Source organism: Rhipicephalus sanguineus, chromosome 7 (genome assembly GCF_013339695.2).
Source record: "Rhipicephalus sanguineus isolate Rsan-2018 chromosome 7, BIME_Rsan_1.4, whole genome shotgun sequence".
NCBI lineage: Eukaryota > Metazoa > Arthropoda > Arachnida > Ixodida > Ixodidae > Rhipicephalus > Rhipicephalus sanguineus.
Window position 1 is genome coordinate 74,393,332 of NC_051182.1, and position 14,687 is coordinate 74,408,018.

General features: G+C 44.7%; 1 protein-coding gene across 1 annotated transcript in view; it reads left to right on the forward strand.

Moving 5' to 3' along the window:
* The window catches only part of LOC119400727 (uncharacterized), a 66,803-nt gene that overhangs the window by 27,564 nt on the left and 24,552 nt on the right, over positions 1-14,687 (forward strand). The window contains exon 3 of the mRNA XM_049417419.1: positions 10,427-10,449. Coding sequence (XP_049273376.1) covers positions 10,427-10,449 — 23 coding nt within the window. The remainder of the gene's footprint in view (positions 1-10,426; positions 10,450-14,687) is intronic.

The window sequence follows — 14,687 nt, forward strand, 5'->3', positions numbered from 1 at the left end:
CATAAGGAGTACTAAAAGTTGCAAAATCGTTGAAAGTTACATGAAAATATTAAATACAATATTGACACCGCCGTTCTTTCGAGACGGCAAAAACGACCCATCGTTTTTGCCGTCTCAAACAGTATTTGCACTTCCATTCTATTAGCAAGGAAACAATGGCCCAGACACGCTATTAAAAATTACTATGTTGGCACTCAGTGCGGCACAAAACACATGGTAACTAGTTATCACAAAATTTATTTTACAAATGTTCTACAAATAAAAGAAGTACCAAGTTCCTAACTGAGCTTTTCGAGCTCCTGGAAATACGAATATTTGAAAGAAAACGCGAAACGAAATAAAACAGAACTTTGCACCACTTGTTAAAGGTTACGTTGCTTATGTGATAGAGCAAGCGCATACATCGAAATTGTATAAAAACGACAACGCGTCCGATGCTCTACCAACTGTGTTCAGTTGGTAGAGCATCGGACGTGTTATTTAAAGGTCGCAGGTTCGGTCCCTGCCCGCGGCAAGCTATCTCTTCGTTCACTTTTCTTTCTTCACATCTACCTTAGATTTACTAGTAAAAACATCCCCTATACTTTCCTTGGCATTATTGTCTATATATATAAATATATATATATATATATATATATATATATATATATATATATATATATATATATATGAGTCATTCCATGCCAAGTGTCCCAGACGTGGCGCTCGCACATCGCAGATTTTTTTTGATAAAATTTGTGCCTTTTTCCTGTGCCAAAGAGCATTGTGGAAAATATTTCTGCTAAGAAAAAATGTTGACGATCATGGCGCCCCTTCGAAGTTCCCTTTATTTGTTAAACTGTGCCTAATAGAAAAATGTGTATAAAATCTATTTTTGTGTATTGAGCTCCAAAACCACGCTTGCGCTATCGTAGTGGTTCTGTTCAGTTGTCCTATTTATAATTCCGAAATTTTTGTGTTTCACTACCAGCTACGTATCTTCAAAAACCACGAAAATCTTCAAAGTTCGCGATTTTTTCTTGAGCTATCTAGAATTCTCCCTAACCATTCTTAATGATAGTGTGAGCGCAGTCACTGACTCTTCTTTGTCAACTGGACATATATCATCATCCATGTGTGTCAGCTCGAGCTCGACTCGAATAAATCGGTTCCTTATAGGTAGTGAATGGTGCTTTTCGGTCCCCCAGTCCTCTCGCTCAATCTCGCTGAAGCACCGCTCGGCACGTCGAGTAATACCACCTGCCATGCCCGCTCACGAAAATCCTGGTACGTCCGACGCAACCGGCCTAGTACAGCCTCGGCCTTCAGCCTCCGCTCTGGCCATTAGCAGCCGCCAGCGCCATCCGCCGGTCTTCTCTGGTCTACGAGGGGATGACGTTGAAGACTGGCTACAAGCCTTCGACCTTGCCAGTGACTTCAACAGGAGGGACAACCCACAGAAGTTGCGAAACGTCCCCTTCTACCTGTGTGATGTCGCGAAAATCTTGTTTTGGAACCATCAAACAGATGTTCCCGACTGAGACACGTTCACGCAGCAGCTTCGTGAGATTTTCGGTGCCCCAACAGTTCATGCTGAGGCAGTGAAGAAGAAGTTGGATGAACGCATTCAACTGCCTGGTGAATCGTACACTTCGTACATTGAGGATGTCCTTGCATTGTGCAAGAGTGTTAACTCCGCCATGTCCCAGACTGATCACATACGCCATTTTATTAAATGCATAAACACCGTCGTCTTTAACGCCCTTGCTACGCAAAATCTTGCCACCACTCAAGACGTCATCACCATTTGCCAGCGACTTGATGAACTCCAGTCTCAGTATTACCGCATCAGTATGAGAAATACTCTCAAACATGCGACAAATTGCATATATTTTCTAATTTCACAAAGTTTTTCAGGAAGATTTGAAGTATATTTTACCCCTAAACATTTTTGTACTAAAATGCACTTTCCTGAAAAACATACTATTATTAAGAATGGTTTGGGAGAGCTCTAGCAAGCTGAAGAAAAAAATTACGAACATTAAAGATTTTCGTAGATTTTGTAGATACGTAGCAGGTAGTGAAACACAAATATTTCGGAATTAATAAATAGGACAACTTAACAGAACCTCCTCGATAGGGCAAGCGTGGCTTAGAAACTCAATACACAAAAATGGATTTTATACACATTTTTCTATTGGCCACTGTTTAACGAATACAAGCGAACTTCGAGGGGGCGCCGTGATCTTCAAAAGCTTTTGCGAGAAAAAAATGTTTTGCCACAATACTCCATCTGGCACAGGAAAAATGCACAAAGTTTCTCAGCAAAATCTGCGATGTGTGAGCGGCACGTCTGAGACACTTGGCATGGAATGACCCATATATATATATATATATATATATATATATATATATATATATATATATATATAATATTGCCACGACCACTTCTTTTATTTTGATGTGTTCGAGTTTGACCAGCAGGGACAGTTATCAACGCTCGACGCTGGCCGCGATGCAGTGTTCGAGAAGCTTCACGATTTTAGTAGATCGTTTTGTTGAGACTGCGTGCCGCACGCGAATGTCCCAGCTTTGTCGAGAGATAACGCCGCCACCACCGATATTGCTGGAAAGTTCGATAGCGCCTGTATAAAAGCCGACGCGCTCGACCGCTTGTCAGTTGATCGACGGACGACGCCCTGTTCGCCGCTATCATTGTACAGCGTGTATTGCTGTAGTTCTAGTTCTCATTCTCCGGCCACAAGTTCGGCCATATAAACAGTTTCATCCTGCAAACGCCGACTTCTGTCTTCGTCGACGTCATGACCACGTGACAATATATCAGGGCTGGGCAGTATCGAGATGCAAGAGTATCGCGATATTATTTCAGAGATACTTTTGAGTATCTGTATTTCTGTATCGAGATACATTTGAAAATTGTATTTGTATCTCAGTAGTGAAATACTTTTACGATCTATCGCTTGTAACGCGATACTATGCAGGACGCGGTTATCTCGTTATATTTTCTTTTTCTCGGAAATGAGTTGACGCGGGTTTCCAAGGGGGAATTACAGGTTTTTTTTCATGTGTTTTTGTGCCAAGACAAGCAAAAGCGCGCCGCCGGTCGCCGACAGAAAGAGCGGCCATGGTTGCCCTTCAAGCACAGAATGACCCCATGTGGTAAAGCCCTCGACGCCGCAGACGGTACAATCGCGGATGCAGTGTCGATGTCGATCTGCCGATGAAAGTCGCTGTCTATCAAGGCCAGTGCAGCGCGCCTAATTTTTTTTGGGTGGCAAGCCACTATTACGTGACCTCCCGCGCGGATACCGCCTTGGAACAGAGGCTTTGAAGTGTTGCGCGTTCGTTCAGTTCTCAAAGCGGCGGCACTTCTGAAAGCAGTTGCCATAGTCGCGGCCGGAGTAACTAGAGAATGGCTATCTTTGTCGCGCTTTCAGCCACCTCTCCAGCGTGTCAGGGTGCGTTCCTAATTGACTACAAGCGTGGAACGGTCTATTGTTGTACCAGGATCCCCCACCGCTGGAGCCGACTTCGCCGGTTGCGGCTTGCTGAATTGGGTGCTGGTAGCGTCGGTGGTGTTGACAGCTTTATTGAAGAGTTACCCTTTCGACCCAGGCGACGAGTGATTGCTGTAGCTTCTGATGGGGTGCTCTGAGCAGCTGTACCTGTTTACTCGTCTGTTTAAGAGCTGGCAGGGGCGACATGGGAGTGCTTACACCCTCCCGCCCCCAAAGAAAGTGATTTTACGAAGCCAATGTTTGAATTGTGCAGTTTCGACATATTGGGCTCTATCACGCGTAGGTAGTTATGACCGGCCTATATGGGCAGCGGAATCCCCAGCCGACCGGGCCAGACGGCTGAGGATTCCGAAGATGGGGACCGACTTCGGCTTCTGAATGGTGAGAAGAACCCACGTGAGGGAGGAAGTGTTTCCGTATCTAGCTGGCCCAAGAAGAGATATCGCCACGCTACAGGGTTATCCGGCTATGAAGGCGGTATTCATTTACTATAACACGAACCTGTGCTCGTATGCAGTGCTAGATAGACTTTTTTTCTTTCGCGAGTCTTGTGCTGAGGCCGAAACGACGCTGTCTAGAAAACAGCCTGTTTGAGAAGCTCACACAGGAACCTTCTTAGCAAAGCAGATCCTATGTGCAAAATTAATGTATGTTTTTTCTCAATTCACTGGTATTCATTAGTGATTCGAGTGATTTGCCTTAACTATGCTATTTCTAGCATAGCTCATTTAGTTGTCACCAAGCATGTCAATTTCGGTGCCCAATGCTTGTTACTGTTGCTGACAAATAGCGTACTTTTTATTGCGATTAATATGTGTAAATATGTCAATATTACTAATTATGTACTTTGTAACTTTGTAGAGTGCTGTAATAAACAAATAAATTGAAAGTTTCAATCCCCTGCAACTTAATTTACACCATATTTCTGCACTTATAAATGTCTTTGCGGAGTACGAACATCCTTGTAATAAAAAACGAAGCATTCCAGTATCGTATTGCTGTATCTTTATTCCGGAACACTTTTTCGTCACATTTCAAAAGTATCTCCGAAATAGCCCATTACGCTAAAGGCAAATGTATCTCAGTATAAGTATCCTAGGCTTCCAGTACACGTATTTCGATATCTGTATTCCGGAATACTTTTCCGAGTATCTCTGCCCAGCTCTGATATATATATATATTGTAGAGAAGCATTGGAACGCTCTAATGGGTCGTCCTCTCAAGCGCCTCAAGCGCCTCAAGCCCTACCATGACCCGCTCATAGTGACCAGCTGTTAGGTCGCCAGGCGGCTCCCTTTTCGTACCCGGGGTAATTGTAGAGAAGCATTGCAACGCTCTAATGGGTCGTCCTCTCAAGCGCCTCCTAGTGGGTCACCCTCTTCGCCTATTCTCGGAGAGCACGCCTCTCGTCGTGCTCGTGCTCGTGAGAGTCTGCGAGTCTGCGCTCTGTCGTTGTGCATCGTCGCCGTCAATGTCGCCGTCAATAAACGTCTTAACAATATATATATATATATATATATATATATATATATATATATATATATATATATATATATATATATATATATATATATATATATATATATATATATGTGTGTGTGTGTGTGTGTGTGTGTGTATTTCCGGCAAGAATATTTCAGTTAGTCTGCATGTATTTCCTGGTTTCTTTCCTTGGTGTCCCTGCTCTTTTCTTGCGCAAATGCCATTCACAAGAGAACACAGACTTATGAATTCGTACGCCTTACTGAACTAGTATGATGGCATATATTTCCTGCGCACTGCACTCGTTTTTGTCCAAGCCGTTATGTAGGTGTAGCTAACGATAGAGCTTCAGATCAGAGTGCGCTGCGCACTGCCACGCGCTACGTTGCACCAAAAAAGATGTTACAATACTCAATCCACTGTACGCGCGTACCTATAAAATGAGATTAGAGTCGACATAAAGCCTCTGCACATGTTACGCTTTGAAAATAGCGGGAAACGGCTAATAAATTTGGCAGTAACAGCCGGTAAATCGTACCCACTTCTAGGCCCATTTGATATTTTTTGAAGTTGTGTTGTGATTTGTACAAAGAAGTTAGCGCTGTTGACATTATGGACGTTACATTCGTCACCGGTAGCAATTTGTTTGCGTTTAATAAATATGCAAATTGCAGTAGCAGGTGAAGATGGCGTCTGTCTCGAGTATGTGACATACAAAGCTGAAGCCAAACGGTGCATTAGTACGTTGACTTGTCATTTCACAGAAAGCAAAGCATGTGCAAGACCAGACTATTTTGCCAATATTAAGTGGGTGACCACATCCGTTATGTAGCTTGGTGTCCCGCTGGAATATTATAAAGGTAATGAGAACTACTGGCAGGAACAAGGGAAAAAATGCAGCTGAAAGCCAATGGATAGAACGGTAATCATCTGCCAGTGTTTTCGAGAGCGACTGTTTGGAATCTGTTCTTTGCCTCAATACTTTGGTGTGTATTGCAAGTATTGCATTGTTCAAGGGTGAACATACAGAAGGTCCATCACGTATTCGCTGTTTCCATGTGGCCCTTGAAGTGCGAGAGATGCAGTCAAAGTAATCTCTTTAGACGAGTGAGACACGAAGTGTTTGGGTTACCACACCTTTCCATACGCCAAGTCGTAAACAGGTTCCTTTTTTTCTGCAACACAAGTGACGCTTTCCTGAGTATGGTTTGCCAACTGAGACTGATGCGGGCTTTACATGGATAAGTGGTCGGTATGAATCACATGACAGGTGCTCTTTGCAGGTATCATAAGGAGGTTATTTTAAGTATACGCTTTTTATCTGTTAGAATTCCTAACGAGTACCTCTTTTCTGTGACACGTGAAACGTTGTACAAAGGCGTATGCGATGCTTTTCAACCTGTACCTCTATACCGAACCACGTACAGTGGAGGCCAAGCGCAAGATGTGCTTAAGCGGGTGAAGAGAATGCAAGTGGCTCCTGCCACGAAGTCTTTCTTTTTTAAGCTTCACACGGGTACATTGTCTGCCAAGGGAATTAAAAAGACTGTCGTCTTTTTCTTTTACGTTGGGAGCTAGAATGGCTTATCTGTAAAAAAAACGGACACTACAGACCACGTTTTCTTACATTGCTTTGGATTGCTTTGTATTTCAAAGGACGATACAGGAGTATTTACCGTTAGATCCACATGGTATAAGATATCTGCCAGTAGAGGATCAAAACGGATTGCAGCGACTTGGTTATCCTAAATGGCCTTCACTGTTTACGGCAGACTCGTATGGCGGGATTTTATTGCGATCCAGATGTATGGCCTATACGAATGTATGTTCGACAGTGTACAGCCAAGTTTATGGAACTGCAAAAAGCCCAGGAGTTCGTACCTGAGTGACTGTCAAGGGTAGAGGCCTGAGTAAGCGGTCAAGGAATTTTAAACTTGTTTCAGTCCAGTAGGACTAACACAGCTTGTTGGCCTTACTTTCATGTGCTCGTTGTTTGATGCACAAGCCTAAGAGCAGGTTATAACTAGGGCTCCGTGTATTCTTTGTTTATTTTTCTTGAATATTGCCGGGTGCATATCGGAGTTTATATTTTTGGCGGAAAATAGGTGTTTATCGAGGATAAAATTTTTGGCGGAAATACGGCGTTTATCGGCGTTTTGAATTATTCTCGAAACGCCAAAGTATTTCATCAATTCATATCCAAATACTAAAATATCAAAACACACGAAGCACATTTTTCTCTAGAAGGCTTGAACCCACAAAAACATATATGCACAAGCGAAACACTTGTGACAAAGCACCTGTATTTGTGCGTATGACAACCATTTGCTTAAAGCTTATTGTAAAACACGCAAGCATCCTTTGCCAGGTTGCTGTCAGTGATCGAAGCGCGCTCCTTTCGATTGACGACTCTCAGCTTTAAAAATGCGCCTTCCAATGTTAGCGCTAGAAACAGGAAGCAACAGAAGACGCAGCGCGCAGCGAGAAAGCATTGGCCACTGGACATTGTGAAGTCTCCAAAACGACAAGATTTCAACAATGTTACATATTTCATATCCCTTATAGTTCGCAAAATCACTCAGGAGCTGGCTCATGTCGTCAGTTTCAAGAAGCACTAATTGAAAAATAGGCTAATAGATTTCGAACGCCCAGGGCAGCTCATGCTTCGCATTTGGATTCACAATTTGTACGCAGTATCCAGACGATTCTTTGGCGCAGAGGTTCCTCTCAGATGTCTAACTCCACTTTTTGGCGACAGCAGCGTAGTATCCGTGAAAGTCTGCGACAGTCGTTAAGCGGTCAGTCTCGTCACGGAGGTCCAACAGACTTGTGACATCTGATAGGAAGACATCGGTTGGATCACGCCATTGACTGATGAGTGCGTGCAAACGAACCGGCAGTATGCGAAAAACTTGGTGTACCAGGGCACTCTCTGCCTCAAGTTCCTTAATGATTGAGAGCAGGGCACACGAATGAGTCTTCAGAAACCTTATCTTAACGAGGAAGTCGTGCACAGCGTCAGGCGATGAAATACATCTTGAGCTTCTCACACTTCGTTCCCTCGGCTTCGTCGCATCTCAAGAAAGACAAAATGACGTGCCAGTAGTCTAAAATATCTTATAGAGCTTCATAAAAAGAGAACCACCTCGACGAACATACGGTTTTCAGCGACTTGATGGACATGCCCATGGCCAAGCAAACAAGACCAAACTTACGGCGCAGCTCCCGCGACGACTACAACAGGGCAGGAAAGTGCACAACGAAATTGTGAACTACGTTAAACGAGCTCGTCTTGATTCCATCCTTCAGAGCGTTGTAGAGTAGCTGGCAGGGATCTTTGAAGTGAAGCGCCTTGAATTCGAGGTCGGCGAGTTGCAATTCCTTGTGAAGCTTCTGCATGTAGGAAGCTGAGTAAGAGCACAATACAGCTACGTCGCTTAATACAGCTACACGCGGTAAACTTTATATTGCTCAAACCAGAAGATGCATAAATGAGCGCTTAGAACTTGCACTTTCGACAGAGAACGGAACCAGGTCGTACTGGCTCTTGAAATGGAGTTTTTCAGATAAATCCGTACTGTCAAAAATTTTACCGGGAATCTTTATCGGAATTTTTCGGATAAAACCGAAAATACGGAGCCCTAGTTATGACACAAAAAAGTCAATGTGGCGTAGATTTCATGAAGAGTGAATCTACGCCACATTGACTTTTTGTGGTGTAATGTGTGGCTTTATTAGCCTTTTAAGATTTCTGTGTAACGCTTGTACGCTGGTAGAGGCCACCTTGAGTATTTTGTTCGCTATATATGCTAATTACGCACATTTGTAATAAATACCAGGAAAGAAAAAAAACAATGTGGCGTAGTGGTAAAGTACCCGACTCCGGATCCGGGGGTAGCTCGTTCGATTTCTAGTGGCGGAAGTTTTTTTCTTACGGCTTTTTTTCCTGCTTTTGTACTAAAGCTTTCATTATCTTATTTGTCTTATTTCTTCATCTTATTGTGTCTTACTTTGTACTTCTGCCGCGTTGTCGTATGAAAAACTAACCCTCTTCATTTGTCCTTCACCACTCATGTCCCACAAGGAAATGCAGGATCTCTAACGCTCAGCTTTTTAATAGTTGTGAGGTTATCACATTATTTAAACGTCCAGCTACAGTCGCCGCAGGTCACGTAGTTTCCGGCAGTCAGAGGTACATATGAAATCCAGCTGTATTAGGTGCCTGTTCAAGTGTAGACATTCATTTATTTCGTTTTGTACCACTTTTTGCTTTTCACTCACTTCCTTTTGAACCATCGGTAAACTGACAGCTTAAATAAGCACTAACAAGGATACATTCTGGCTGTGTGTGTTTGTGAGTGGTGCCTTTTGCTCGATTACTAATATAACAGCGTAGTCTAGATAATTAGTGCCTGTTCTGTGCGGTTAGCTGCGAGCAATTTGTGAAAAAACAAAGTGCGAGGTTCTAATTAACGTGTTTACTCTCAGCTTTTCTAGGCTGATTGTTCTTGCTGCTGACCTAAAGCTAAAAGCGTGGGAGGCATGTACTTAATTACATGCACGAAAACAAGCTCATGTTAAATTACATATTGAATGGAAAACGTAGGAAAGATGTTGACCTATCCAACGAAAAGCCTGGCAAGAACCGGCATTAAACGCTGAAGGCAAAAGAACGATGGCGTAGCCAACAAAAAAGGCTGGCGAACAATATAGGAGCTCCCAATATTAACAGAATCTTGACAATACGCACGAGCGACATTGTAGGCTGAAGCCATGTTGGCCAATTTTGGAGATAAGAGCGACCGACCATATTCGCTAGAGCCATTTTTGCAAACACTGGGACATAATTGCTCTTCAATGTTAGAACAAAGCACATTTAGGTGAAGCAATATCCCCAAACCCCAGACAAAACCAATATTTCTGCAAGTACCTGCCAACCTTTAGCCGAGATAGGTTCAGTGCCGGCGTGCTGCCTGGAAGATTTCAGAAGTGAAGATTCATTATTGCTGATGTAATATAAACAAGTCGTGTGCTGTTCGTTTGGGTTAAATTGTACTTTGGGTCAAATTTCTCCTCCGATACATACTCATATATCTTACAGTGGTGACTGGATGACGTTACTGCATCCTTGCAGGCTCCTATATATGATGGTGTCCGCGCTTTTATTGCGTGTATCAGCATTTACATTATTAGTGCTGTGTTAAAAATATACAAAAAGCGCCATGACATTATCTTAAAAGGACGTCCGATAATGCACGATTGACTCTTTTTTGCGCGCGATGTGATTAAAGATTCACGTCAACTAGCTTCAGTATGGACCGAACATATGAGTCGTGCTACGCTACCTTAGGAATTATAGTAATATAAAATTTTCGAATGAAATATTGACTGCACCCTGAATGCATGACTAATCTTTTCTATCACAGGAAACAGAACCTTGGCAAACACAGTAAGTATATTAAAGTCTTCTAGTGCTACAGATTGCGCATAGAAGTGAATATCAATGCAGATTGGAACTTTAAACATTCCTATCAGAAAGTGGTAAAATATATGTCAGGATGACTTAGCTTAGGAGTATGGACGCAGCAGCTTTTCACGAAACAGCTGACCATAGCCTTGATGTCGCGTCTGAAGACCAACAACAGATACGGGAACACTGCCATCCACTTTTCAACAACGATCACACGAAAGATATCGCACATCAGCATATTTTTAAGCTATTTATAGAATACTGACATATTTACAACGAACCTCTCAATGTTAATCGAACACACGCAGGCACCACGAACTGTACCACTTGGTGTGCGATAGCACAGAGACAGGGCAAAGGATTCCACTTAGAAGACGGCACCAAACACTCTTACGCAATTTACAGATATACTTTCATCTCGTGGGTTCGACAACCCGCGATCACAGCGTCATATCTCAGCCGGCTGTTGGCATAGTGTTCGAACCTACAATCGGGCTACGCCCCGATAGTGCCTTTGATAAGGAGATGCAAGTATTAGCACTTTTCTGTGAAATCTCAACAATATTTTGTAATTTTCATCGTTCTTAGCCTAACTTTAAAATTCGAAATTATACAGACCGCGCTATCAAACACAGACGCCCTTGTAGGTTCAAGAGATATTGTTAGGATAGTCGGTCCACAGCCTAATCAAGTATAATAATCTGCACAATGACAGCGCTGAGAAAAGCACATTGATGCGCATACAAAATGGATTATGCGCGTGTTTCTATGTCCGTTTCTTCGTGCTGTCTTCTTCGCGCTGTGTCAAAACTTTCCTGATTCTCTTTGGTGCTTCTGTCATTTTGCCTAGGATAGAAAAGAAGGGCAACGTGAACACTTTTCACACGTAAAAGAAGTGCATCGCCTTTGCTTTATATTGTTCGCCACCAATGTCTTCCGTGGCAACGACACGGCAATACCAATTCCCGAAAATGCCGCACTCTCTGTCGTTTTGATGTGCATCGTATTAAGGGGGACTGTCTTTTTCGACTGTAAAAATGTAGTGTTCACCAGATTGACGTTATAATTACCATGAGAAGCGACAAGCAGTAAAAATAGCAAATGCACAAAATTACAACAAATACACGCAAACACTTAAATAGATAGGTGCCAACCGGCTAAGAAAGTCAAATTCTTTCCGTAACAAACATAAAGAGGCTGTATTTTCAGGCATACTGTGACACATGCCAAACAGGCAAAAGCCACACCAATCTGGCGTGTAATGTGATTGTGACAACCACCTGTGAGTCTATGACGACGTATTCAGCGAACCCTGGCATGCAGCCAAAAGGTTGGCATTGTGGAAGAGCGTTCTACTTAGCTTAGTGCCTATTAAGGGGCGGCTAACATTAGCTCCCCAGCGAACACCTCTACATTTGTACTCCATCGACTTCAATGATACGCCGTTGCGATGGGGCAGAAATTACACACACACACACACACACACACACACACACACACACACACACACACACACACACACACACGCGCGCGCGCGCACACACGCACGCACACACACACACACACACACACACACACACACACACACACACATAGCCATAACAGCGTTTATTAGGCTATCGCAAAACGTTGACGTTGTCCTAGGAAGTGTAGTCTCAGTGCCTCGTCGACGGACGGAGCAAGAATTAAGGTAGGCAAGTAAGAAGCCGTTCGACGCACGTCCGACTCGAATTCTCCACTCGTCTGGTTTAGTGCTACTGTCTGGATAAAAGAGAAGAAGGCGCAAATAGCCGGAACGGAGCACCCTAGAGAGGTTGAAGACCCATCTCCACTTATGACATCGACATGTCCGTCAGGCTTTTCATACGGCCGGGCCGAGCAGCGTTAATTAGCAGAGGGACAGGAAAGTCGCGTCGTCACATACTCTCGCAGCTGCTCATAGTGGGAGAGGGGTAAGGGCGCGAATGCACTTGTTTTTGTATTGACTCGCAGTTCCTCAAGAGTATTCAAGAGTAAGTGGTATTCCTGGAACAAAAAATTAGAAATTGCCTCTTGTGGAAGTGTTATTCTACACAAAAAATCTTGGCTTCTCCGATCAAGTGATAATTTGCTTTCAACTCCGGAGCGTGAGCACGGTCAATGAGGGCGGTCAAGCTTTAATACGCTCATTCTTCTGTGGAAGCCCACAAGGGTCATTCGTCTTCGATATAGCCCGGTAGTGCAGATCAGTCGATTTCTCGATACTTCCCATGAACTGCCTTCTTGCTAGATTCAGCCGTGTAAGAATGCATTGCAATGGGCGCGCTACCCTCCACATTAGGCCAATTAGTCACGGTCTATATTTCCCTCACTACCAGAGGTTCACAAGCTGGTGGCGTGTTGGACGGAAAGTTCAATCTTCCTTTGTTTCCGCGCGGACCCAAAGGAAGTCGTCACAGCAAGCTCACCTGCACTCGGCGGTTTCTTTGGAGTTTCCCTGAATACAATACGCAACACCGGGTGTCATCACTCGTAAGAACGTTTCTAATGATGCCACAATCATTTGAAACATTCCCACGCAGCCATAGCAATATCGCATAATCTTTTGATAAAGCTTGTTGAAATACTTCTCGTCTTATGGAGAGATTTTCCTTGCACCATGCATACAGATTGCATATTGAGTACATGCTTTTCACTGCGAGAGAGAGAGAAACATTTTAAAATATATATATATATATATATATATATATATATAAACCAACCATGTGGAAGGGAACCCTAGTCCAGGGTCCCTATGACGATCGCAGCAACGACACGGGCCCGTTAAACCAAGGCCTGGCGGACCTCGGGAGGCCAGTCGCAGAGGGCATCGTCCCGCAGCTCTTTGGTGCGGAATGGGCACAGGATGACTGGAAGGGGAGGGAATAATTTTGCGGCGCAACCACCATGACATGGAACGCCGTAGGGAAGCTGCCAAAGCCCGGGCAAGAGTGCGTAGCGGCCAGGGCAGAATTTATGCGTGGAAAGCAGGTTGGGGAAAGAACTCGTTTGAAGTTGGCGGAGTGCCACCTCTTCCTCTCGCGAGAACGACGTTGGTGGCGGGGACATCGTTTGTCTAGATCTGGTGTAGGGAGTTAATATGTCTTGGTATGTGAGTGGAGGGCCCACTTGATCTGGACTCTCGGCCCCGCCATGCCGGGCAGCTCGATGGGCAATTTCTCGAGTGACCGCGTGAGCCTGGTCATTGCACGGTAATGAGGAAAGGCCAGGACTCCAGAGCAAGTGGATACGTTCTGGGCTGGATGTGTCTATGTTTGATGGCTTGTGTAGGATGCTGTGAGCCGCCTTAGAGAAGCCGCGTCCCATCAAAAAGGCTCGGCATGCTTGCTGGGAATCTGTTAATACGTACACCAAGAACTTCGCCGTCTGCAGGTGTAGAACTGCACAAAGAGGCGGCCGTAAGTAAAGTTTCAGCGCCGTCCAACACTACCGCGGAATACCCTTTGCAGCAACGTGCAGCACCGGTGTATAGCGTGTTTGTCTCAGGGATGTCACCGAGAATGCGAACCAGGTACCGAATACGAGCGCACCGGCATCCCGCGTCATGCTCAGTACTCATGTTCCGGGGTAGCGGGTGCACCTTTAAGGTTCCCAGGGCTGGAGGGCTATGGCAGTGTCCTCGGCGTCATTGGGCAAGACTGGGTATACCAGTCTCGAGAGCAGGTGCCGCCCAGTGGGTGTGAGCAGAAGGCGTTGTCTTTGGCTGGTCCACTGAGCGTCCAATAGCTCACTGAGGGTGCTATGCATCCTTAGGGCTAGCAATCTTGTCGTGGCGGTGTAGTGTAGGAGTCCGCGGGCGAGCTTGGTCGCCTTTCGCAGCATTACGTCGACCCGCATCTGCTCCGACTGTATAAGTCTGTGGAATGGGAGATGGTAGGTGATGTGACTGATCACACAGGCCTGCACCAGCCGCAGCAGGTCCCGCTTTCGCAGTCCCGAGCGCCAGTTTGAAACTCGTAACATGGCGAGAATCTGCTCGGTTTGTCGGGACAGGAGAGAGACAGTGTAGTTTGCTTTCCCGTTTGCTTGAACATGTAACCCAAGTGTGCAAGCACGCTCCACATGAGGGACGGGAACGCCATCTACGAGCACCGTATCTTGGGTGGAGGGGTAATGCTGCGCGACCGGATGAGAACAAGCTCGGATTTTTGAGGGGAACAGGTCACGCTGCACTGTCG